Here is a 22,114-nt window from a genome sequence, read left to right on the forward strand (position 1 = left end):
CGCTGCGGGGCCGGGCGGGGCCTCCGCTTCCAGCCGGGGCCCTGCCCCTTCCCTTCCTTCCCCCGCCTCGCGCTGCCGTGACGGGCCGGGCCCCGCCTCGCCGTCACCGGGCCCGCACCGCTGCCCCGCGGCCGAGGTAACGCCGGGCCGGGCTGGGCCGGGGACCAGGCCCCGCTGTGCCCCAGCGCCCGGGCCTCCCTCCGCGGTGCGGGGCTGGTGGTGCCCCCGCTTGAGGAGCGCTGCCGGCCGGGCTGAGGGGGTGTGCTGGGACCGGGAGGGCTGGAGCCCCTCTGCTGGGAGGGGGGGCTGAGAGAGTTGGGGGGGTTCAGCCTGGAGAAGAGAAGGCTCCGGGGAGACCTTGGAGCCCCTTCCAGTCCCTCAAGGGGCTCCAGGAGAGATGGGGAGGGACTCTGGATGAGGGAGGGGAGCCCTAGGAGGAGGGGGAAGGGTTTGACCCTGCAAGAGGGGAGATGGAGCTGAGCTGTGGGGAAGAACTTGTTTGGTGTGAGGGTGGTGAGAGCCTGGCCCAGGTTGGGCAGAGAAGCTGTGGCTGCCCCATCCCTGGAGGGGTTGAAGGGCAGGTTGGAGGGGGCTTGGAGCAACCTGGTGTGGTGGGAGGTGTCCCTGCCCAGGGCAGGGGGGTGGAGTTCAATGATCTTTAAGGTCCCTTCAAACCCAAACCGTCCTGTGAAAAGGTGTGAGTGGTTGAAACTGACACCCATACAGCTGTGTGTGTGCAAGAGCTTGACCTGAAAATTTAGCTTTTTCTTTGTTTCCACTGCTCCCCATATTTTTTTGGATATGTTTTTTTTCTTCCCCAAGCTGCTGGTTTGGAAGAGCTGCCTCTCCTTTGCTCTTTACTGACTGGTCTCCCAGCCTGGAGTGGGGGGAGCAGTGGGGTGGGATTATTTCTGTGCACTAAAGGGGTAACAGAACCCCAGTAACTGTGCCCGTTGCCGAGTTACTGCGGGGTGTGAGGGCTGGGGGAAGGTTGTTTGGGGTTTCTGAGGGTGTCCTCACAAACGCAGCGTGTGTTGGTGAGAGGACTTTAATCCCTCTGTGCCTGGTTTGTTTGTTTGTGCACAGGCAGCAGGGGAGCAGCAGGGTGTAACCAGATGCACTTCCATGACAGGATTTGACCTTTTTCATGGTGTGGATGAGAAAAATTTGATGCCCCCTCCAGCTCTCCCAGGGGAATGGTCACAGCCCCCACTCTGGCCCCGCTGCCCCCGCTCGCCTTGTTCCGCAACCGGCACCTCCGCTTTGCCACGGCGCAGTGTGAATAAAGAGGTAATAATGCGTTAAATGGGGCTTTAGTGCCCCAAATCTGGGACTGCAGGGGTGCAGGAGTGACCCACAAGGTGCCTGCACGGGATCTCAGGCTTCTTACTGATATCTTCAGTGACTTTAATCATAAATAGGGCTGTTTCCTTGCTTGTTTTGGAACTCCCTATGAGAGATACTATTACTAATGCCTTTTGCTGGTTTTTTTTTGGGGGGGGGCAGTCTGTTTTCCCTTTCAAACATCAGTGAATTGTCCCGGTGTCCCTTTTGCCATTGCTGTGTTTCACTAGTTTCCCCCCCTGAGAGCTGTCTTTAGCCACAAACACTCACAGACAGACTGCTTGTTGACTTTTAAGTGTTATTAAGGTGGGGGTTTTTTATTTTATACAAGAAAATTTTTTATAATTTTATAAACTTTTCATAAATTTATAAAATATTTATTTCTATCAATATTTTTTCAACCTGTAAGAAAATCTTAACTATATTCTACGTGATTTGATATGTTACTTGGGTTTCTAAGCCTCACAGTACTATAAAATAGCTGCCCCAAGGTAGTAATTTGAAGGGGATTTGTTAATTCAGTTGATCTGGTAGAGCGGTGTTACTCCCCAGGAGATTTAAATGTCTTCAGAAGACAAAGAAGCCCAGGAGGATGAGCTGCTGGCTCTGGCCAGTATTTATGATGAAGAGGAGTTTAAGAGAGCCGAGTCAGCCCCAGGAGGAGAAACGAGGATCTGTCTGGAGTTACCCCAGGACTTCAAAATTTTTGTGAGTGGTGAGTTGAGACGCCTTGTTCTATCCCCAGAGCAGTTTTTAACAGGGTGCTTTGCTGCTGCGTGCTCAGACGGGTGCTGCTTCAGCCACCTGTAGAGCATCGACCAGAGAAAGCCACGACTGGCCCTGGGCTTGTGGAATTGTTGGGGTTTATGTCTGAGTGGGGGATTTCATCCTCATAACCTCTTCCGTCACCTTTAAAATTCAAGATGAGTAACAGTATTTCTGTGGAATAGTTCAGTTCTGTTGGTTTGGGGATTGTTGGGTTTTATTTTTTTTCCCTTGTGGGTGTGTCTTCCCGGGGTGTTGGTGTGTGCAGGACCTGACACGTCACAGCGCGGTGGGATGGACTGAGCCCTGGATGTACAACAATATTTGGGGTTGAATAAATTATTTTAAACCTGGAAATTCATTGGATGGAAAGAGATCCATTGGCTGCTGTCAGAAACAGTTACAGTTCGTTAGTTTTCCTGTTTTTTCTCAAACTGCCTGGATTCTCTTTGCTGCAGGCAGCTCCCCGGAGAGCCTGCAGAGCGGTGGGTTTGAATACACCGTGTGCTTCCTGCCTCCCCTCGTGCTGAATTTTGAGCTCCCCCCGGACTATCCATCCACCTCCCCCCCCCTCTTCACCCTCAGTGGGAAATGGCTCTCCCAAGCCCAGGTTTGTAAAATCGTTTTAACGTTTTAACAGAGCTTTTGTGATCAGGAGTAAATTCATAACTAACAGTGCTCTGGTTCCTGTAGTAGGTGAAAGTAGAATTTAGACATATATTAAGATGTTGCTCTTTCAGTTGGCTCTTCTTTTGTTTCCTGCCTGTTTTTATTTGGTCCTGAGGAAGGAAAGCTTGTGTCTATGAGCATTATTTCTATACGTATTTTATGTATATTGCATATTTATGTATATTGCAAAAAGCTCCAGAATCTGAAATCTAAATAGTTATATGTATTTTATGTATATTACAAAAAGCTCCAGAATCTGAAATCTAAATAGGCACCAAGGAGGACTGTGGGAGAGGAAAACAGGAACGAGTTGTCAGAACTTCCCGAAATCTGGAATTAATTGTTTTTTTCCTTTTCTAGCTCAGTGCTCTTTGCAAACACTTAGACAACGTGTGGGAAGAGAATCGGGGCTGCGTGGTCTTATTTGCCTGGATGCAGTTCCTGAAGGAAGAAACGCTGAGTTACCTGAATATTTCTTCCCCCTACGAGCTAAAAATGTGCCACCCAGGGAAGGGGCAGAGCAGGACACCTCTGGTCCCCCTCCCCACTGAGGATTGCGGTGGCGCCGCGGGCTCTGCCGAGGCTGAGGAAGAAATGGTGGATGCCAGAGCTGTGCGGGACGTGGAGTCCCTGTCCAGCCTCATCAGGGAGATCTTGGACTTCGATCAGGCTCAGAGGAGGAAGTGCTTTAACAGTAAGATGTACTTGTGCAATATCTGCTTCTGCGAGAAGCTGGGCAGTGAGTGTATGTACTTCACCGAGTGCAGCCACGTCTACTGCAAAGCCTGCCTGAAGGACTACTTTGAGATCCAGATCAGGGACGGGCAGGTCCGTTGTCTCAACTGTCCAGAACCGAAGTGTTCCTCAGTTGCCACCCCTGGCCAGGTAATAGAAGTGTGACAGTAGAGTTCTGCTCACTTACCAGTAGTGCCAGAAGACAAGGTGTGGCTTTTCATGGTGAGCATTGGGAATGGACCTGGGGAAGGTTTTTTTTCTCACACTCGGAGCCACACACAGAGTTAAAACATGGCAAAAATTTCTTCATGGATGGGGTTGTGAAGCCTTGGCAGAGGCTGCCCAGGGCAGTGGTGGAGTCCCCATCCCTGGAGGGATTTCAAAGCCGGGCAGACGTGGTGCTGAGGGACACGGGTCAGTGATGGGTTTGTCAGTGCTGGGCTGATGGTTGGACTCTGTGATGTGAAAGGTCCCCTCCAACCTGGACCATTCTATGATTCTGTATTTTGCCCGCTCTGTTGGTACTGGCACTGGTGAGAGCCCTGAATTAACATCCCGTTGTATTTGACACCACATGCTTTTCATTTGATTATTTAACTACTATTAAAATAGCACTTTGGGAGTGGTTTCTTGGAGAGTACAAAGTGGATTCATCCCGGCTGTAGGTACTCTTCCATTGACTTGCTGTATTTTTTTACTGGAGCTGGCAGGCTGGGAGTTGTGGCTGCACATAACCTTTCTGTGCTGTGTGTTCAGGTGAAGGAGCTGGTGGGGGAGCAGCTCTTTGCGCGCTACGACCGCCTGCTCCTGCAGTCCAGCCTGGACCTGATGGCTGACGTGGTGTATTGCCCTCGCCCGGGCTGCCAGACGCCCGTCATGCAGGAGCCGGGCTGCACCATGGGCATCTGCTCCTGCTGCAACTACGCCTTCTGTACCCTCTGCAAAATGACCTACCACGGGGTCTCGCCCTGCAAAGTCACCGCGGGTGAGTCCTCATGTTTCGGACGTGGAGCCAGAAACCACTAAGTCTCGGGTGGGGAAAGAGGGAAAGTCAGAAATCAGGGAAGGAAACTCGTCACCGTGTGAGTTTTCTGAAAGATCAGACAGGTTCACGTGGAGTAAGTCTGTTGTTGGCAATTAAAAAGTACTCGGTTGATGTCACTCCACAGCTCAGAAAGCCCCTAAACTGCTGGTTGCCAGATTTTGAGAGGCCATAACAGGGGAAAAATAATTTTATTGTGCCTTTTTTTTTATACTCTTTCCTGTGAATCTCTTACTTGCTGTTGTCAGAGTTGATACCTGAATCAGGTGGATGCTTCTCTATCCATTTGGCCTCAAAATCACTTGACAGAGTTCCATTAAATGTGTTCAGAAAAAATATTTGTATTTTTCAGTTTATGTTACATTGTAGATTTGTTGTAATTCCATTGACAGGTCTCTTATAATGAAACAGTGCAAAACCGTTGAATTTTGAGGTAGAGGGGTTTTAACATTCTCCTCCCTGCCTTACCTGGGCCGATGTTTTACTTGCTGTTTCCATGAACACTGTTAGTTTCCTTTGCGAGGACTTTATGCTGCTGCTCAAGGTCAGGCTGGACGGGGCTCTGAGGGCTCTGAGCAACCCGATCCAGCTGGAGATGTCCCTGCTCGTGGCAGGGGGATGGACTTTAAAGGTCCCTTCCAACCTAAACCGTCCCATGATTAACTGGACTTCTTTATATAATCAAAACATATTTTGTAATATGTTATTTTGGGTTTGTATTTTAGTTTTTTGTTTATGTGTTTATTTTTATTCCCCAGAGAAATTAATGGATTTGCGAAATGAGTATTTAGAAGCAGATGAGGCAACTAAAAGATTTCTGGAACAGCGCTACGGCAAACGAGTGATTCAGAAAGCCCTGGAGGAGATGGAGAGTAAGGAATGGCTGGAAAAGAACTGCAAGTCTTGTCCTTGCTGTGGCACCCACATAGAGGTGAGCACGGGGCAGGGGGGGGAGGCTGGGGAATCACAGGAGCTCCCAATTCTGTATTTAGGCTGGAACAGAGATTTATTTACCAAGTTCACCAGGGAAGGTAAATTTCTAGGAATTAGTAAAGAGAAGTTTCTGTCTGTGTTACACAGAAAAGGAGGTGACGTTTCTGGAGCTCAGGGACTCGAGTAAGGTGTTGTTTGGCCTCCAGTACTAAAAAGATCCAGGTTGAAGATGGATCCATATGAATCCCTTTGTTTTCCATGTGTTTCAGGCTGCCGTTGTTTGGAACTGCGGCTGGTGAATAAAACTAGCTTCAGAAAAATACTAATTTCCATTATTGTTTGCACTATAACCAATTCACAGTTCTGTGGGTCTAGTTTATAATTCTCCTGAACAGTGGAAAACCAGGAGTGTTGTGGTAGAGCCGGGGTAAAACATGTCGTTAGTTGGTGCAGGTGTGAGGAGGGTTCTCAGAGACTGACAGAGTCGGATTTTATTGCTGTTTCTTGTGTCCTTCCCCTGCCAGAAACTGGATGGCTGTAACAAGATGACGTGCACTGGGTGCATGCAGTACTTCTGCTGGATCTGCATGCGCTCTCTCTCCAGGATGAACCCCTACAGGCACTTCAACGACCCGTCCTCCCCGTGCTTTAACAGGTCCGTGGTTGCAACTATTTCTTCTAGTGCCATATGGATGATTCTTGCATTTTTTCCTTACAGTCTCTCCCAGATTATTACCTGGAAATCTGTAGCTGCACAATTTAAGACACAGATTCTTCTCTCAAATATTTACACTTGCAAGGACTTGTCACTAACAATAAAAAAATCAGGAGTGACCTGAGATATGGTTTGGCTTTTTAAGAACTTCTGTTTTAAAATTCCAGAGGAGTCTTCAGGGCCTGTTCCCAATGCTTTACTCGCTGCCTCTGACCGAGACAGAGCCTGGAGGGAGATGTTTCCTTGCCCCAAGGTTTTGGGCAAGAAAGTGGCTTCTAAGAAGCTGGAAACATGGGAGCTGGCAGGCTTGGCTGCTGCCGTACCCTGCCTGCAGAGCAGTGAGGAGTGGCAGCACACCGGCTGACTTCGGATACAGTTTGGATTATTAACATTTCCAGGGATTTCTTGAGACACCACGTTTGCAGGGCACCGTAAAACCCTCTGGTGTAGCAGGCTGTAAGTGCAGAGTAGCTCATTTTAATGGCCTTTGAGGAGGGCAGGGTGAGCGGTTTATGATACTGAAATTAAATTGGGAAACTTGCTGCTTTTGGGTTGTTTTGTTTTTTTTTTTTGTCACATCTAGATTGATAATTTTTTGTGTGTGTATTTGTACATCCTGATGGAAATTACTGGCTGTCTTGCAGGTTGTTTCAAGCTGTGCATACTGATGGTGAGTTCTGGGAAGCTGAAGATGAAGACTAGTATCGTCTCTGGAACTGAACCAACCAGACACAGATGCTTTCCCTTTTTGTGTCAAGTTCCTTTGCTTTTCACCTCCATTGTGTGATAGGAAAAGGGCCATTCCCGTGCCCTGCAGGATACTCACACTTCAGAGGCTGCTGCCAAAACCAAAGGAGACCATTTTACCCATCCTGTGGTCACCATCACCCATGGAGGCCCTAAAAATCCCATCCATCACTGAAGACACACAGAACCAGTCAGAAGTTGGAAAATTACTGGAGAAATGCATCTAAGAGGTGCCCCTTTTTTTTTTTCAAAAGCAAATAAACAAAACTGATGCCCTGAATCGTAGCAATATTTAGGGGTCTCCTTTAGGAAGACCTCCTTTTGAGGATCTTGGCATGTTACCATTTGTGGGAAGCATCAGTCAGATATTGATAGTTGAGGTTAACTTGAATTCTTCAAGATATTGAAAATTACCTTGTCTTCTCAGATGATGAAGTAATTTATTTTTTACTAACTTCATATAAGAGATTTGATTAGTTGGTATTTGCTTCTGGACTAGATACCTTATTTCCACTGTTCTTGCACTTCAAATTATTTCAAAACCCAAATTGTTTCCCCTGGAAGCTCAGTCAGTTTTGTGAGCATGAAAGTAATTACTGGAGGGAACCACTGATTTTTTTTTTTTTTTTGGAAGTTTTTCCACCCACAGAAGGGTCTAAAAATTTATTTTGACATTAAAAACTGCATGTGCTGTGTTCAGAACAAAAAGCAGGTGCCAGATGGATAGCTCAGGAACTGGGAGACTCTTGGGAAGCTCAAGGTGAACGCCTCTCACTCCGTTTTGACTGACAGTAAATAAATTTATACTGGGATTATCTGGCCAAAACGAGTGCTGATGTAGTTCCTTTCATGGAGGAGGAAACTGATTAAAGAGATGGTGAACACGGGTGCCTTGGTTTAGGATCTAGGACAGTGTGTAAAGTTTACATTGTGTATGGTTTAAATTGTATTTCCTGCACCTTTCACATGCACTAAATTCACTTTAAGACAGTAAATGTAAGTTGTCTCCCCATTTTGTCTTCATTATGGCACGTACGTGGCAGCGCAGGTCTGTGTGGGGGTGGTGATGGCCTCTAGTCCTCATCTGCATCTGGAGAGTGACAGAGACAGCCCTGGGCTCGGGGGAGGCTCTCTCCGTTCCAGTGATGGAAGTTTGGATGTTTATGCAAAGTCACATTGCACCCAAAAAGCTGCAGTTTTTCCCCAGAGGTGCAAGCCCCTACCTGCTGGGTGGTGGCCGTGGTGACACTAGGGTGGGACACTGCCGGGGGTGCACCCCCGCTGTGGTGTCTGCTCTGGCCACAAATGTTGAACTCTGCCTGCTTTTGGAAGGAGTTTTCTTCCCACTGAGCTGCGTCCGTGGGCAGACAGGGAACGTTTGTGGTGAGGATGAGCATGTTCTTTTGCTCCATTTTCCCGCCTGGCTGGAGGAGATGGTGTTGGATCCCTCAAACCCCTTCTGCCAGGACAGAGGTGGCCAAGAGCAGGGCCTGGACACCAAAGGGCACGTTGGGATGAAAAGCCAGAGGGAGCAGAGCAGGAGTGCTACGGTGAAGTATGTGAAGATGCTGTGATGAACTACCTCTGCTTTCAAGAACTTTGTGTGGAGAGAGGAGGAGCGGTGATGTAGTCACTGCTGCATCTGATTTCTGGGCACCTGGGGACACCCAGGCTGGAGCTCACACATCCTGCAGTGAGGAGAGGAGGAGAGGACAAGGAGGTGACTACATTCATAGGACAATCAGCTGGTGTGGCAAAGGTGGGACAGCTAAAAGCAGAACCTATCTTGAGTGACAGCAAGGCAATCAATTCTGGCGCAGAGTTTCCTCCTCAGGTTTTTTCCCTCTTGTAGACTTTCTCTCTCTCCATTTCTTTGTGTGCACAGAACAAGTGTTATTTGCTGATATTTTGTGGTAGAAGATAGAGAACTGTGACCTCCTTCTCCTTCCTGTAAAGATCCCTACTTTTTTTTTCTAATGAAAGGGCTGCTGGATTACTGGAAAAGCAATTACTGGACAAGGGAGGAAGCTCTTGAAGTTGGGTGCAGCTGTAGCTGTTTCTACCAAACTGCTTTCCATACAGTTTAGTTCTCGGTGACAGAGAAATCTTGTGCAAATAACAGGTCTTTTCTCATGCTTTGAAGGTTGTGTTTTGTTCAAAGTTGGCATTAAGAGTCCCATCAGCCTCATAAACGGGTCCATGTTTCGCTATCAAAGTGAGACTTGGCACCAGATACAGACAATGTGACCATTTAGAAAAAATCAAGACATTTACTGTAGGAAGTTACATTACAGATCAACAGCTTGGAAAATTTCTGCATGAAGAAAATAAATGCTGCACAGTTTGTCTTGGCCCTTGTTTGACAGGACACACCCAGGAATGGAGATGTGGAATCGGCGGGGTGTTGCCAGCACAGGCTGTCACTGATCTGCGTGGGGCTGCTGTCACTGATCCCGGGCTGAGGCAGAGGGAACAGAGCATTTCCTTTGAGGTGTCACTTGGCATTTCCTTGTGACAAGGTAGAGCAGGGGAAGGCGGGAGAGAGATCTTGCTGCTTCAGGCTCTGCGCCGACGCGGATAATGGAGCAGCAGAGAGAGGTTATTTATGCTTCACGGAACAAATCTACCCTCCTGCAGCACGTCACCAAGCACCAGGGGATATGGAATCATACCCTGAAACTGAACGTGTAAGGCTTCTTGGGTGACAACAAACAAAATCCCATAGATGTGCAAACTAACCATTAATGGCACTAATTATTAACAGCGCTGCTGAACAGCTGTGCCCTCCCTTTTGCTGAGATGGTCTCGAGTCCAACCTCTGGCTCGAAGCAGGGCTCAGCCAGGGCTTTATCCATCAGGTCTGGAAAACCTCTCTGAAGGCCAGAGTCTGGGCAACCTGCCCCACTGCTGGCCTGTCCTCTGGGGGAGGGCTTTTCCTTAGATCCAGTCTGAGCATCTTGGCTTAACTCAAGCCCCGTCGTATCTTCCCCATGCACACTGCCCAGGAGAGCCTGCCTTCACCTTCCCGCTGTCCTCCTCGTAGCTGTGACACACGCTGCCCTCAGCTCGTGCTGGACCTTTCCTTTCTCCAGGCTGAAAAAGCTCAGCTCCCATTTTAAATGATTAATGAGCGTTTTGTGGAAGGGGAATGACACACAAGGTACTTGTCCTGATTGTGAGGAATACATCCCAAAGTGGTTACTCGTTTGGTTTCTGCAACATTGTACTTTCACAATAAAGTTTTGGGGCCTTCAGTCTATGTCCTTACGGTTGCTTTGTAGATTCAACACCTCACTCTCCACTGACTTTACCTTCAGTGAGTAAATCAGCAGCAGGAGTTTGTGGAATGCAGTACACTGGATCCCATCCTCATTTGGTTAATTAAGGCAGGTGTTTGGCATCTGTCTTTTTAATAGAGAGAAGCAAGTACTTAATCATTTTGCTAATTTAAGAACAAATAGGAGATGAGTTTCTGCAGCAATTCCCTTTCTTCACAGCTGGTTTTGAACAGAAAAGCTGGTTCAGCACCACTCCCAACAGCGCGATTAATCGCTGTACGGCTTCTTGGAGTGGCTTGTTTCTGCTCCCGTCTCCTTCATGCTGTATAAGGGCTCCACAAGCTTGTTGTGAACCAGCATGAGACCTGATGGAGAAAGCGAAGATGACTTTAAGTAGACACGATAAAGCAAAACTGTCATTCATTGGTTGCTGCTGAAATTAGGGATCACTAGAGCCCTTGTTCCTTTGCTCCCAGGCCCACAGTTAAGCATTCCCTTTGCACTTTTATTCTCTCTGTACATGTCAGCTGTTATATTTAAGGAATATACTCATTTAGGAGTTGATTAAACAGAAACATCTAATGCAAAGCATGGCTTGTGCCACTTAAAAATTAAGTACGACAGCGTCTTGGCCTGGTCAAACGCTCACCTTTGAAGTATTTCACTGTCTTCACCTTGAGTTCCAGCGTGGCATCCTCGTCACACACAAACACGGTGTTGGGGTGCTGCTGGAAAGCAGACACTGTCCACATGTGGTTGACACCTTCCTCAATGGCTTTGTATAAAGCAAAGGCTTTGTGGGCTCCCGTGATGAGAATCATCACCTGGACTCAGGAGACACAGAGGATGGCAGTCAGGGGCTAGAAGGTGCCTTCAGAGAGAGCACCCTGCAGCACCTGCAGAACGGAGGGGGAGCTCCCCTGGTCCCTCACAGGGGGATTTCTCCATCATCCTCCCCAGAGGCACACTTCTGTTTGCTCTGACTGCAGTTTATTTGTCAATTAAATCATAGCCTGGTGGGTCACTGTAATGATTCGGATCCTTTGAACTCCCCTGTTAGGCACCCCCTGCTGAGACTTAACAAGTATAAATCAAGGTATAGACTCAATTAAAAGCTATCCCATGCGGTTTTCATGATCTGTCAACCAGTGATTCTTGCAGTTATTTCCCCAGACCAAACTCTTAACCAAAGACATCCTTCCCAAACCTCTCTACCTCCCCGTGGATCCCAGGTGTACTGCAGGGTTACACAAATATAAGTGTTAGTAGAGTAAAAATGGAGCAAGAGCCTTTCCAGAGTGTTGCAGGAGGTGAGGGACCAGGAGGGGTAGGTATGTGGGGCCCTGTGGCAGAAGCAGCAGAAGCCAGCCTACGCCAGCAGGGTGCAATGCTGCTCCGAGACCAGAGGATCTTTCCCCGCCCCAGGACACCCTGTGTGAAGTCACTGCTTTTCTCCTCACCTCTCTGGCGTCCATGACAGTGCCCACTCCCACCGTCAAGGCCATGGTGGGCACTTTGGAGAGGTCGCCATCAAAGAACCTGGCATTAGCCAATATAGTGTCCATAGCCAAGGTCTTCACGCGTGTCCTGGACACCAGGCTCGACCCAGGCTCGTTGAAGGCGATGTGACCATCATCTCTACCTCCCCGTGGATCCCAGGTGTACTGCAGGGTTACACAAATATAAGTGTTAGTAGAGTAAAAATGGAGCAAGAGCCTTTCCAGAGTGTTGCAGGAGGTGAGGGACCAGGAGGGGTAGGTATGTGGGGCCCTGTGGCAGAAGCAGCAGAAGCCAGCCTACGCCAGCAGGGTGCAATGCTGCTCCGAGACCAGAGGATCTTTCCCCGCCCCAGGACACCCTGTGTGAAGTCACTGCTTTTCTCCTCACCTCTCTGGCGTCCATGACAGTGCCCACTCCCACCGTCAAGGCCATGGTGGGCACTTTGGAGAGGTCGCCATCAAAGAACCTGGCATTAGCCAATATAGTGTCCATAGCCAAGGTCTTCACGCGTGTCCTGGACACCAGGCTCGACCCAGGCTCGTTGAAGGCGATGTGACCATCGGGGCCAATACCTGTGACAGAGATTGAGAGACAGGTCAGCGGGTGTCACAGTTACTGCAGAAGCAGAGCCAGCAGCACTCCTGTTAGAAAGACACTCAACACTTCAGGAATAGACATAGATCTGAGAAAAAACACTTGCAATTTTTCTGCTCAAGCTTAAATTTGCTGCCAGCGGGAACGACAGCAAAAGCCCCCTCTGAAAACAAAGACTCTTCCCTAATTGTGCTGGGACAAGTGGATGGCAGAATCTGAAGTGGCGGGAACGACAGCAAAAGCCCCCTCTGATGCTGGGACAAGTGGATGGCAGAATCTGAAGGCAAACTGGGGGGAAAAGCTCACATTGAGCTCCTGTTGGCTCACAGGACTCTGCCTACTCCCCGCAGTTTCCCGTTAGCACTGGCAACTGTCATACATTTTGTATTGGGTACAATTCTAGCCCTGCCCGCCTCTCCTGCTACTCCTCTCCTGAACAACTCACATACTGGATTTAAACACTTTAAACTGGGGGAGCAGTACACTGGAAAACCAGGCTGTTAGCACACATGAGCACCCAGAGCGATGGAGTATGGGGTGGCTTCCACTGCAAATCCACTGAACTGCACTGAAAAGGAGCTCTCCTGACAATAAAATTGGGTACAATTCTAGCCCTGCCCGCCTCTCCTGCTAGTCCTTTCCTGAACAACTCACATACTGGATTCAAATACTTTAAACTGGGGGAGCAGTATACTGGAAAACCAGGCTGTTAGCACGCATGAACACCCAGGGTGATGGAGTACGGGGTGGCTTCCACTGCAAATCCACTGAACTGCACTGAAAAGGAGCTCTCCTGACAATAAATGAGAGTGCTGCCAGTGTTTAGAGACCAATAGAATCAGGAGAGTGCTGGTGGGGGAAAGGCAGTGCTGCTGCCAGTGTTTAGAGACCAATAGAATCATAGAATGATTATGATAGATCATGATAGTCCTTTGGGTTTTCACCTCCAACAAAGAGTTCGATTCCTCCAGCTGCTTTGATTTTATCCTCGAACGCGTCACACTCTGCCTGCAGATCAGGTGCGTTTCCATCCAAAATGTGCACGTTTTCTGGCGAGATGTCAATATGCTTGAAGAAGTTGTTCCACATGAAGGAATGGTAACTTTCCGGGTGATCCCTCGGGAGACCTGGTAATGGAGCACGCACAGGAGTCAGACCCACTGAAAGAATATCACCCCTACACAAACCACCCCTGGGCCCTTGCAGTGGCTTTGGGAACAGAATGCTGCTTTCTGTCATTTGTGACTCCCTCAACTTTCATGAGTTGTTCTTATTTCCCCAAATAGCAAAATTACAGTAAATCAATAGCTCCTATAAGGCACATCCTCTTATTAACACGTGATTGTTGTTCCAGAAAAGCAGGCACGTGCCTCATCCGTTACTACCTGTTCAGCATTCCTACCAGTTGGTATCAGCAAGAACGACTAAAAAACTGTGCAGAAGCCTAGGGAATAACTTATTGTGTGATTTTTTTTTCCCCCTTGAATGCGATAAACCCACACCGGCCTGCCTATTCCCTAATGCTGCTTGATTAGGACTGTTCACAGGAAAAACGTCTTGGCCAGGGTAAGATAAGCATTAGCAAATATTTAGCCTGTATGTTTTTCACCTTTGGAGCTTTAGGCCTGCCCACTGATCTCTCTGTACTCTGTCATCTGAGGAGGCTATTTCATCCCAGCTTCATAACTGGAACACGCTGCTATCTGAAAGGCCTGCACGTCGGCTGCGGAAGGGCATCGCATCGCTCCTTGTGAGAGACCCGGAGCCAAAGTGACCTTTACAATCCCGGAGCAAAGGTGGCAGTTCATACCACACGCTATCTGGGCTTGCCGTGATAAGACGGATCCTTACCTGGCCAATACCGAAGTTCAGGTAAAACACAGCAGTGAGTCTAACACCAGGCAACACCCAATACCCTTAGACATTCCTTATATAGGTTTTCAAACTGTCCCTGTTAACAAATCTTATCCTTCCTACCTTGAATCTTTTGCAGGGGGGATTTTCTCCCCACACTAATGAGATGGGGGGCTGCGGGCCCAGCGCCCTCCATGACAGGACAGTGCAGACGGGCAGCGCACAGCCCCCCCGGCAGGGAAAGCCAAAGGGCACTCACCCACGTACTCGTCCATGTTGAAGGTTTTCACGTACTTGAAGGAGAGGTCTCCATTCCTGTAGTACTCCACCAGCTTCTTGTAGCAGCCCAGCGGCGTGCTGCCTGTGGGGGAGCCGCCGCCTCAGACCGGGCCGGGCCCCCCGGGGCCTCCCCCCCCCAACCCCCGCTCCCGGTACCCACCTGTGGGCAGCCCCAGCGTAAAGAACCTCCCGGGGCCGGGCCCGAAGTGGACGATGCGGTTGCGGATGTACTTGGCGGCCCACTCGCTGGCCTGCGCGTACGTCTCTGAGATGATGAGCTTCATGGCGGGGATCTGAAGGGAGCTGAGGGAGAGCCGCTACGCCGCCATCTTACCGCCGCCCCGATCACCCACCTACCTGCCGACCCGCCCGGCCGCCGCCGCCGCCTCCCGCCCCGGGATCCCCTCAGCCGTCTCCCGCCCCGGGATCCCCTCAGCCGCCCGGGCCGCCCTCCGAGCCCGCCCCGCCGGTGGGCGGTGAGCGCCGGGCCCGGCCCCTGACGGCGGGAGGAGGCGGCCCCGCCATGCTCGGCCCCGCCGGGATCGCAGGTCAGCGCTTCAGGGTTGGGATGCAAATAAGCGGTTAAAGACACCCAGTAATGAAGCGCTTGGGCTGCTAACCAGCCGTTCGGATAATCGGCGTTATGTTGACCCTAAATTAAGGGTTCGTGGCCCCGTGTGCAAAAATAATCCACACACTATATCGAAATATTTGTCTTTATTTCAGTTCCACGGAACGGAGCGGGGTGCCCGCAGAGCACAGGCCTCTGACAGGCCGACGGCTGAGCCCGCAGGTGAGCTACAGTTCCTTTACCATCCCTCATCCTTTATATACACTCCAGTTCATCTTTTAAAAGTTTTGGGAGCTCTCCTTAATTAGCGTGCTCCTTATTTACAAGAGAGTGTGCATTTTGGTATTATAATCTCCTCAGGCTTCTCTCAGACACACTTATCTGGGCTCTGTTCCACAGAAAATATGCCTTGTCGTCCTGCCCCTGGATCAGGGACCGGGAGCGCTCCCCCGGCGTCACCGCAAACCCCCAGGTAAAACTTTCAGAGACTCCACTTAAAGCTCAGAAATCAGGCATTCTTTATTGCGGCGCCGGGTGCGCAGGGCATAGCTCCTCCTGTGGTGCACACCAAATGCTGTTGTCAAATTAAATATATATACAACAGGTATACATATTCCTCCTGTGGTGCTGTTGTCGAATTAAATATATATACAACAGGTATACATATTCAATGTAATTCTAAGAAAACATTAGCATATTCATTACATTTCTGAGAATTTATTTACGTATTATAATAAGCTTTTGAGCATGCGTGCGTAGTTGTGCCTTCTGGTGGTCCTTATTTTGAGTGAGGGTCGTTTCTTCCTCAATCTTCATCTTCTTCACCTGTCCTTTGGCTCACTTTTCATGTTGGCAAAACATTCTAACTGTTTAATTGCTCATTAAAACTAATGATCCCTCTGCTACCACCTGTTTGTCAGACAATGTCCATATTTACTGCATCCCTGTCTTAGGTCACCATGTTCTCAGGGCCGCAGACATCCTTTCTTATCTTACTAAGTCCTTGAAACCATTTGGGATGGTTGCTAAAATAGCTACATTTCTTCTCTAAAAGAAGATTCCCTACAGTTTAACCACTTATAAAATGCATAAAATCTGCCTTAGGTATCACCAGGACTGGGTTCGCCCTTGGTGAGCTCTCAAGACGGTAAATCCTTTCACTATTCAATTTGTTTGATCTAAGTTTTGGTTAATGGTTCTTACATCTAGTGCTGGTGGATGTGCAAGGACGCAATTAGGTTTAATTGTTCCTACATCTAGTCTAGGTGCAAAAGGCCCAATTAAGTTTTGATTTCAGGAGTTCAGCTAAAGTTCAATTAAAGTTCTATTACAACTTTATACAAAGCGTTTAGGTAACTTTTTAACCATGTTCTTTTGGGGTCAGTTACAAACATTGGAAATATGCTTTATGCCCTTTGGGAACCAACATTTTCCCCAAATGCGTTAAAAAGGCTATTAGATCTTTTAATTTCTTCATGCTGCTGCTGGGGTGTCCCCATCCCTGTGGGGATCCCCCTGTCAGCCCCTCGGCCACTCTGGGCATCTGGCTGTGACCTGTTGTCCCCAGAGCGAAGCCACCAGCCGTGTCCTGGCAGGAACCAGCAGCTCTTGCACTTGAAGCCTTCTGTAGGGACCCATTTCAGGGCACGTCAGGGTTGTCTGGGGGCTTCAGCTGCGGGGACAAGGAACAGAGCATGACCTGTGGATGTTTGTGCTGCTCCCGACAGCAGTGGTATCCCCAAAAAGACCTTTCTGCTCTTGCTCTGGCTGCCTTCAAGCTGTGATGGAAACGTGCCCAACCTCTCCTTGCAAAGTCTTGGCTCGTTGTTGAGATGCAAAGCTCTTACCTCAAAGTTAGACGGCTTTTCACTTTCATTAGAAGAAAGAATAATATACAAATTGCTTTGCTAGGATCCAGCCTGTGCAGTTCCTTCTTATTTCAATAATTTAAATTCCTGGCTAGACTGAGTGCTCCTGATACCGTCTCATCGTGGATGCTGAGAAGCCCTGGCTTGGTTTGCGTCTGGATGGGGAATGATGGGTGTGACGGGCTGTAGCCAGACGGCTGTGGTCGGGCACAGGAAGAGTTTTAGGCCACAGAGACTGAGTAAATTGAAAGTGCTGTGTGTTTCCATCAGCAGTGGTTAGCCAGCAGGCAGGAAAGTATTTTGGTGGCTGTAGTGCTGGGTGAAGGGCTGACAGCAGCAGCATCCCCAGCTCTCTTGCAGCACAGGGCAGCCTGGGTGTTCGCTCTGTGCGAAACAGCTTTTCTACTTTTCCCTTCGGGGTCATACTGTGTGATAGACCCATTGGTGCCATGGACACAGGGCAGGAGTTACAGCATTGGTGGGTTTGTGAGCACAGGACCGAGACGCTGAGCCTCCACTGGGATGGAGGGGCAGTGGGGACCTGGCTGAGGTCTCAACAATCCCCGTCCTGGGGCCGTTTTGATCCGTTCCCCAGGTATCGCCGGCACAAAGGCAATCTGGTGAGTGTACGTCCTGACCCGTGTGCTGATGGGGAGTCGTGGTGAGGAACACATCACCATTACTGCAGTGCACCTGCAGCTCCTGGGGTGTGAAGCCAAAACTGCTGCAAGGCTCGGAAGAGAGAGCGCCCCAGGACCTCGATTCTGCAGATAACCCACATCGCATCGCTCAGCGTTACCACGGAAACGCGGCAAGGGCTCCGAGGTTTCTGAAAAGCAAATACCGGAGGCACAGACTGCATAGGAATTGATTGCAAGAGACACCATGGGCTTCCCACAGCAGCGAGCTATGGGGCGACAGCCACGTCCCTCTCTGGGGTGACTTGAGGGCTGTTGGGTTTGTCTGCCATCGGAGCGGGCTGGGGACAACCACCACCCCGTCCCCTGCCGCCTGCCTTGCCTTCTCTGCTGCACTTTGCCTCCTCTGAGGTATGGAGAGCTGCTGAATTTGAGGACCAGCTTTATAGAACCTCCCACGCTGCTCACACAGCCCCAGTGTCAGGATGGATTTGGTTTGAATTCAGATGCTGTGGGTCTCCGCCACTTGCAAAGGGTCTGGCTCCCGCTGTAATCTCCCCTGCTTTGGCAGAGACGGTGGCACGGAGCCGTAGGAGGCAGCCGGCAGCTCCCGGTGAAAGCAAAACATGTTTTGATGAGAGGAAAAACTGCAAGGGTGCAAGAGAGCCCGGCACGTGCATCTGCCGGCACAGCTGCCCCGCTCTGCCCACATCCCGTGTCTCTGCAGACTTCACGCAGGCTTACGGTGCTGAGGAACTGCTCCAGGGCTGGGTTATATGGGTGACGGGCATGCGGGGTATTTTTAGGTATGATAATTTATGCATGTTATTGTTTCTGCGTTTACAGCTAGCTGTTCAAATGTTGAAGAACTTCCTGGTATCTGAACAGGCTGATTTTTCCTTTCTTGCAAAGGCAGCAGATGGAAGGAAACAAACACTTTTTCTGCAGAAGAAGTTGAAGTTTAACCGAGGCGTTCTAACAAGCACAGCGTTTTCTTTTTCTCTGGGTTGAAGTGATTAGAGTCAACAGTGCTCAGAGACCAGGCCTTTTGCTACTGGGAACTGCTTGGGAGCACTGGGATTTTTTTCCTACAAATAGCAACAATTAAAAAATTATCTCCGTAAAGGACCCTCTCTCCAAATCCTGTAATTAAAGAGTCTTTTTAATATCCACCATCTGTCACCTCTTCCTGCTCCAGCATGTTCCACTTACCTTTCTCACCCATATTTATAAGAAGTGAGAGAAACAAGATTCCACGTTGGATAGGTCTGGAGGGGAGCTGCTCTTTTCTGCAAGCCCCACTCACTGCAGCACCCAAAGGCCAGTTAGGAGTTTGCTGGGAGGTCACAGCGAGCTGATGTGCTCGGGTGGTGCATGAGCAGGCGGCTCTGGAGAGCACAGACGCTGGTCCCTTCCCGGATTTGTGGATGATGCTCCCATGGGAAAGCTGGCAGAGCTTCTCTCTCTCATCCCCGGAGTTAAAAACTGCTAGGCTATGCAGTAAGGGATTTAATACGGACAGCAAGATTAAATTAACCATTAGTTAATTGCGATTTCTCTATTAGGCTGAGGAAATAATGGAGCGACAAAGATCACTGGTGAAAGCAGTGAGTTAGGGCTCCAAAAATCAGGCTCGGACAGAGTTGGCTATTCAAATTCAAATACAACATGGTCCCGAGTACAAAATGTTAAGAAACTGAGGAGCATCAAGGTGAATAGTGGTGTCTCAAAGTAAAGCTAATCTCCTGATAGGAGATTGCTCAAACCCATCGACAGCTATCTCCAAGTTACATCTGAGAGACCCATCTCCTGCTTCCTGCCCTTCCTTTACATTTTCACAGTTGCCAATGTCTTTCACAGTGTTTTGGGGAGGAACATCTGTTAGGCAGCATTTATTAATCCTCAATAAATCTCTTCAGCCTAATTATCCAGCTATAATTCAGGCTGTTATTCCACAGTGTGAAAACAAGACATGACACGTATGTATATTCAAACCCTGCGATTCCATTTCTTGCATATCGAGTATGTATGTCTCCAGGGGCACAGGAACACTGCTCACTTTATTATTTAGACTTGATGACAAAGAAGTGTTTTCAGTAAGAGTGTAAATGTCCCGACGACCAGTGAACACTACAAACAGCTACTGGGAGGGAAGGAACCAGGTGGAGGGTGGCAGCTCAGCTCCCTGGCAGCCCCCCAGCAGGGTTTTCTGGGCAGCACTGGGAAGTTTCTGGTCACACCAGCAGCCTTTGGATCAGAGTCGTCATAAAGTTTTCCATCTTCCTTGAGCCCAGCATTGTGAATGGGGGGATAATCCAGCCTTTTGATGAACTTCACTGTCACAGTTACTTTCTCTTAACCTGCCCGCTGCAGCCTGCTTGCATGGGATGGAACTGTCAAACCGGAGAGCTTCAGAGGAACCCTCTGACCCATTAGCTCATGTCAACGTTTTGTCTTTGCTTTTTTCTTAATTGAGTCATTTATCACTAAAAGATTAGAAGAAAGATCTAGTTTAAATGTCCTGTTTATTCCTTATTAGCCTAGCTTTAAAATGCCCTGCCTTTGAGGTTTATTATTTAGCTTTTACAGTTCAATATTTATTACAAAGTGTAGATTAAAAGCATTCCCTCAGTCCCACACAATAATTGAAGGAACACTCGCACAGCGCCAGGATTTCAGAAGCCTCCCTGCACTGCAATTCTGTAATACTTTCAATTACTTTCAAATACTTTCACAGCACATCCCGTGCGGAAGTCACTAAAACGCAATGACTTCAATCTTCAGAACGTCTCTTGGGAGAAGAGACATTTTGCACTGGAGGAAAAGTCAAAAAACACAGAGGCATGAAGTGATTTGCCTAAAACCATGTGGGAAATGAAAGCAGAACCAGTCATGCGCTGTAACCACAGCATCATCTATTCTGCAGAGCTTCCCCACCTAAGAAAATAAAATACGCACACAGAAAGCAGCTGGAAGAAATTGCTATTCCCCCTCCTGATTAGTCTTGCTCAGACTAGATGGCTAGATGGCCTAATTAGGTGGTGATTTGCCTCCAGCTGGCCCCAAAATGGCTTCAACACAAACTGTTTCACCATTTCTTCAGGATACTTCGCAGCGTCTTTTCTGAGGACGTGTACAGGTTGCTTCTTATTTTAGTCTCTACGATGTCCAAGTCAATCAGTGTACAGCTAATTACCACTGGGGCTCTAGCCTTACTTAGGGATATAATCCCACCTCACTGGCAAGTAAATCCATGTGTGTGTCATCAGGACAGCTTCTTGCTGCTGGGAGAGTCTTAGTGCAAATTGTGAATCCCGTGGAAAGGTGAAAGTAGAGAGTCTGTCAGTGCCTGCAGCTCTCGTTCCAGCTGCTTCAAAGGTACCTGCATTCTCCTTGTGTCTCCGGAGTTTCTGGGGAGCCACTCTTTGAGGTTATGCCAGGCTAAAGTCCTTTTTGGTTCCTGCCTCTCCTTCAACATGAGAACTGTGATGTTCATTCATCTCCCTAAGACATCGGTGCGCTATACTCCTGCAAAGGCAAAATACAGAAAAGAAAAACCCAACCTGATTATTGCACTGAATATTGAGCATTAAGGCATGTATTTATGAGCGAGTCTGCAGTTCAAGACCGTGTCCTCAGGTTTAAACGCTTACGACTCTGTGAATTTGCAGCTTGGAATCCCAGCGGGGCTGATTCAGCCTTTCTCGTCCTAAAGCTGATGTGTTTAAATCTCATCAACCTTAAGGATTGATGTGGGCAGTTTTGCACAAGCCTGACTTCCGCTGAACTGTGCACATAGGAAATAAAGGTTACGCAAGCTGGAAAGTCTCTCAATCAATGTAACATTCAACGCAAAAACGCTCTGAATAAACAAACTTATATTTCTGTGTGGTTTCCTACATGTACTTCTCTTGGAACAAGATTTCAAATCTGCGACGCCATCTGCTTCATGTGGATGTGAAAGATCTGACGGCGCTTTCGGAGGAGTTGGCCAACATCTCGTGTTTGCTTCAGCTGCAGTGCAGCACGTCGCAGGCCTCTTCTCTGCCCACTGGGAACGTCGTTGGCACAAGGATGCCGAGTTGGTGATGGGCATGTATCACAGAATCATATCATAGAATCATACCATGGAATCCTAGAATGGTTTGAGTTGGAAGGAACCTTAAAGCCCATCCAGTTTCACCCCCTGCCCTGGGCAGGGACACCTCCCAACACACCAGGTTGCTCCAAGCCCCCTCCAACCTGCCCTTCAACCCCTCCAGGGATGGGGCAGCCACAGCTTCTCTGGGCTCCAGCCCTCTGAACATCTTCGTGGCCTCCTCTGGACCTGCTCTGACAGGTCCGTGTCCTTCTTGTGTTGGGGACCACAGAGCTTGGTCCAGAGGAGGCCCCGGAGATGCTGGGAGGGCTGGAGCCCCTCTGCTGGGAGCGGGGGCTGAGAGAGTTGGGGGGGTTCAATCTGGAGAAGAGAAGGCTCCGGGGAGACCTTGGAGCCCCTTCCAGTCCCTCAAGGGGCTCCAGGAAAGCTGGGGAGGGACTCTGGATGAGGGAGGGGAGCCCTAGGAGGAGGGGGAAGGGTTTG

General features: G+C 49.0%; 2 protein-coding genes across 4 annotated transcripts; one reads left to right on the plus strand and one right to left on the minus strand.

The window, feature by feature from the left end:
- Positions 1 to 42: 42 nt before the first annotated feature.
- Positions 43 to 7,945, plus strand: RNF14 (ring finger protein 14). Of its 3 annotated transcripts, none has more exons than XM_014947925.1 (9): positions 43 to 136; positions 1,133 to 1,290; positions 1,897 to 2,059; positions 2,568 to 2,719; positions 3,139 to 3,663; positions 4,270 to 4,498; positions 5,314 to 5,486; positions 6,013 to 6,143; positions 6,848 to 7,945. In XM_014947925.1, exons 3-9 carry the CDS (start codon positions 1,906 to 1,908, stop codon positions 6,903 to 6,905), a joined length of 1,422 nt encoding a protein of 473 aa, XP_014803411.1. In that variant the 5' UTR covers positions 43 to 136; positions 1,133 to 1,290; positions 1,897 to 1,905; the 3' UTR covers positions 6,906 to 7,945. The 3 variants fall into 3 exon arrangements, with proteins under 3 accessions (XP_014803411.1, XP_014803412.1, XP_014803413.1); XM_014947926.1 differs by having other exon boundaries at positions 87 to 136; positions 1,087 to 1,290; XM_014947927.1 differs by lacking the exons at positions 43 to 136; positions 1,133 to 1,290 and having other exon boundaries at positions 1,932 to 2,052.
- Positions 7,946 to 9,183: 1,238 nt separating this feature from the next.
- GNPDA1 (glucosamine-6-phosphate deaminase 1) lies at positions 9,184 to 14,875 on the minus strand. Its single transcript, XM_014947930.1, has 6 exons — positions 14,616 to 14,875; positions 14,436 to 14,537; positions 13,267 to 13,449; positions 12,116 to 12,300; positions 10,878 to 11,052; positions 9,184 to 10,593 (listed from the first exon to the last, which is right to left on the minus strand). The coding sequence occupies exons 1-6, from the start codon at positions 14,737 to 14,739 to the stop codon at positions 10,496 to 10,498; spliced, it is 867 nt and encodes a 288-aa protein (XP_014803416.1). The 5' UTR covers positions 14,740 to 14,875; the 3' UTR covers positions 9,184 to 10,495.
- Between the last annotated feature and the right edge of the window lie 7,239 nt (positions 14,876 to 22,114).

Source organism: Calidris pugnax, unplaced genomic scaffold (assembly GCF_001431845.1).
Source record: "Calidris pugnax isolate Ruff unplaced genomic scaffold, ASM143184v1 scaffold27, whole genome shotgun sequence".
Lineage (NCBI taxonomy): Eukaryota > Metazoa > Chordata > Aves > Charadriiformes > Scolopacidae > Calidris > Calidris pugnax.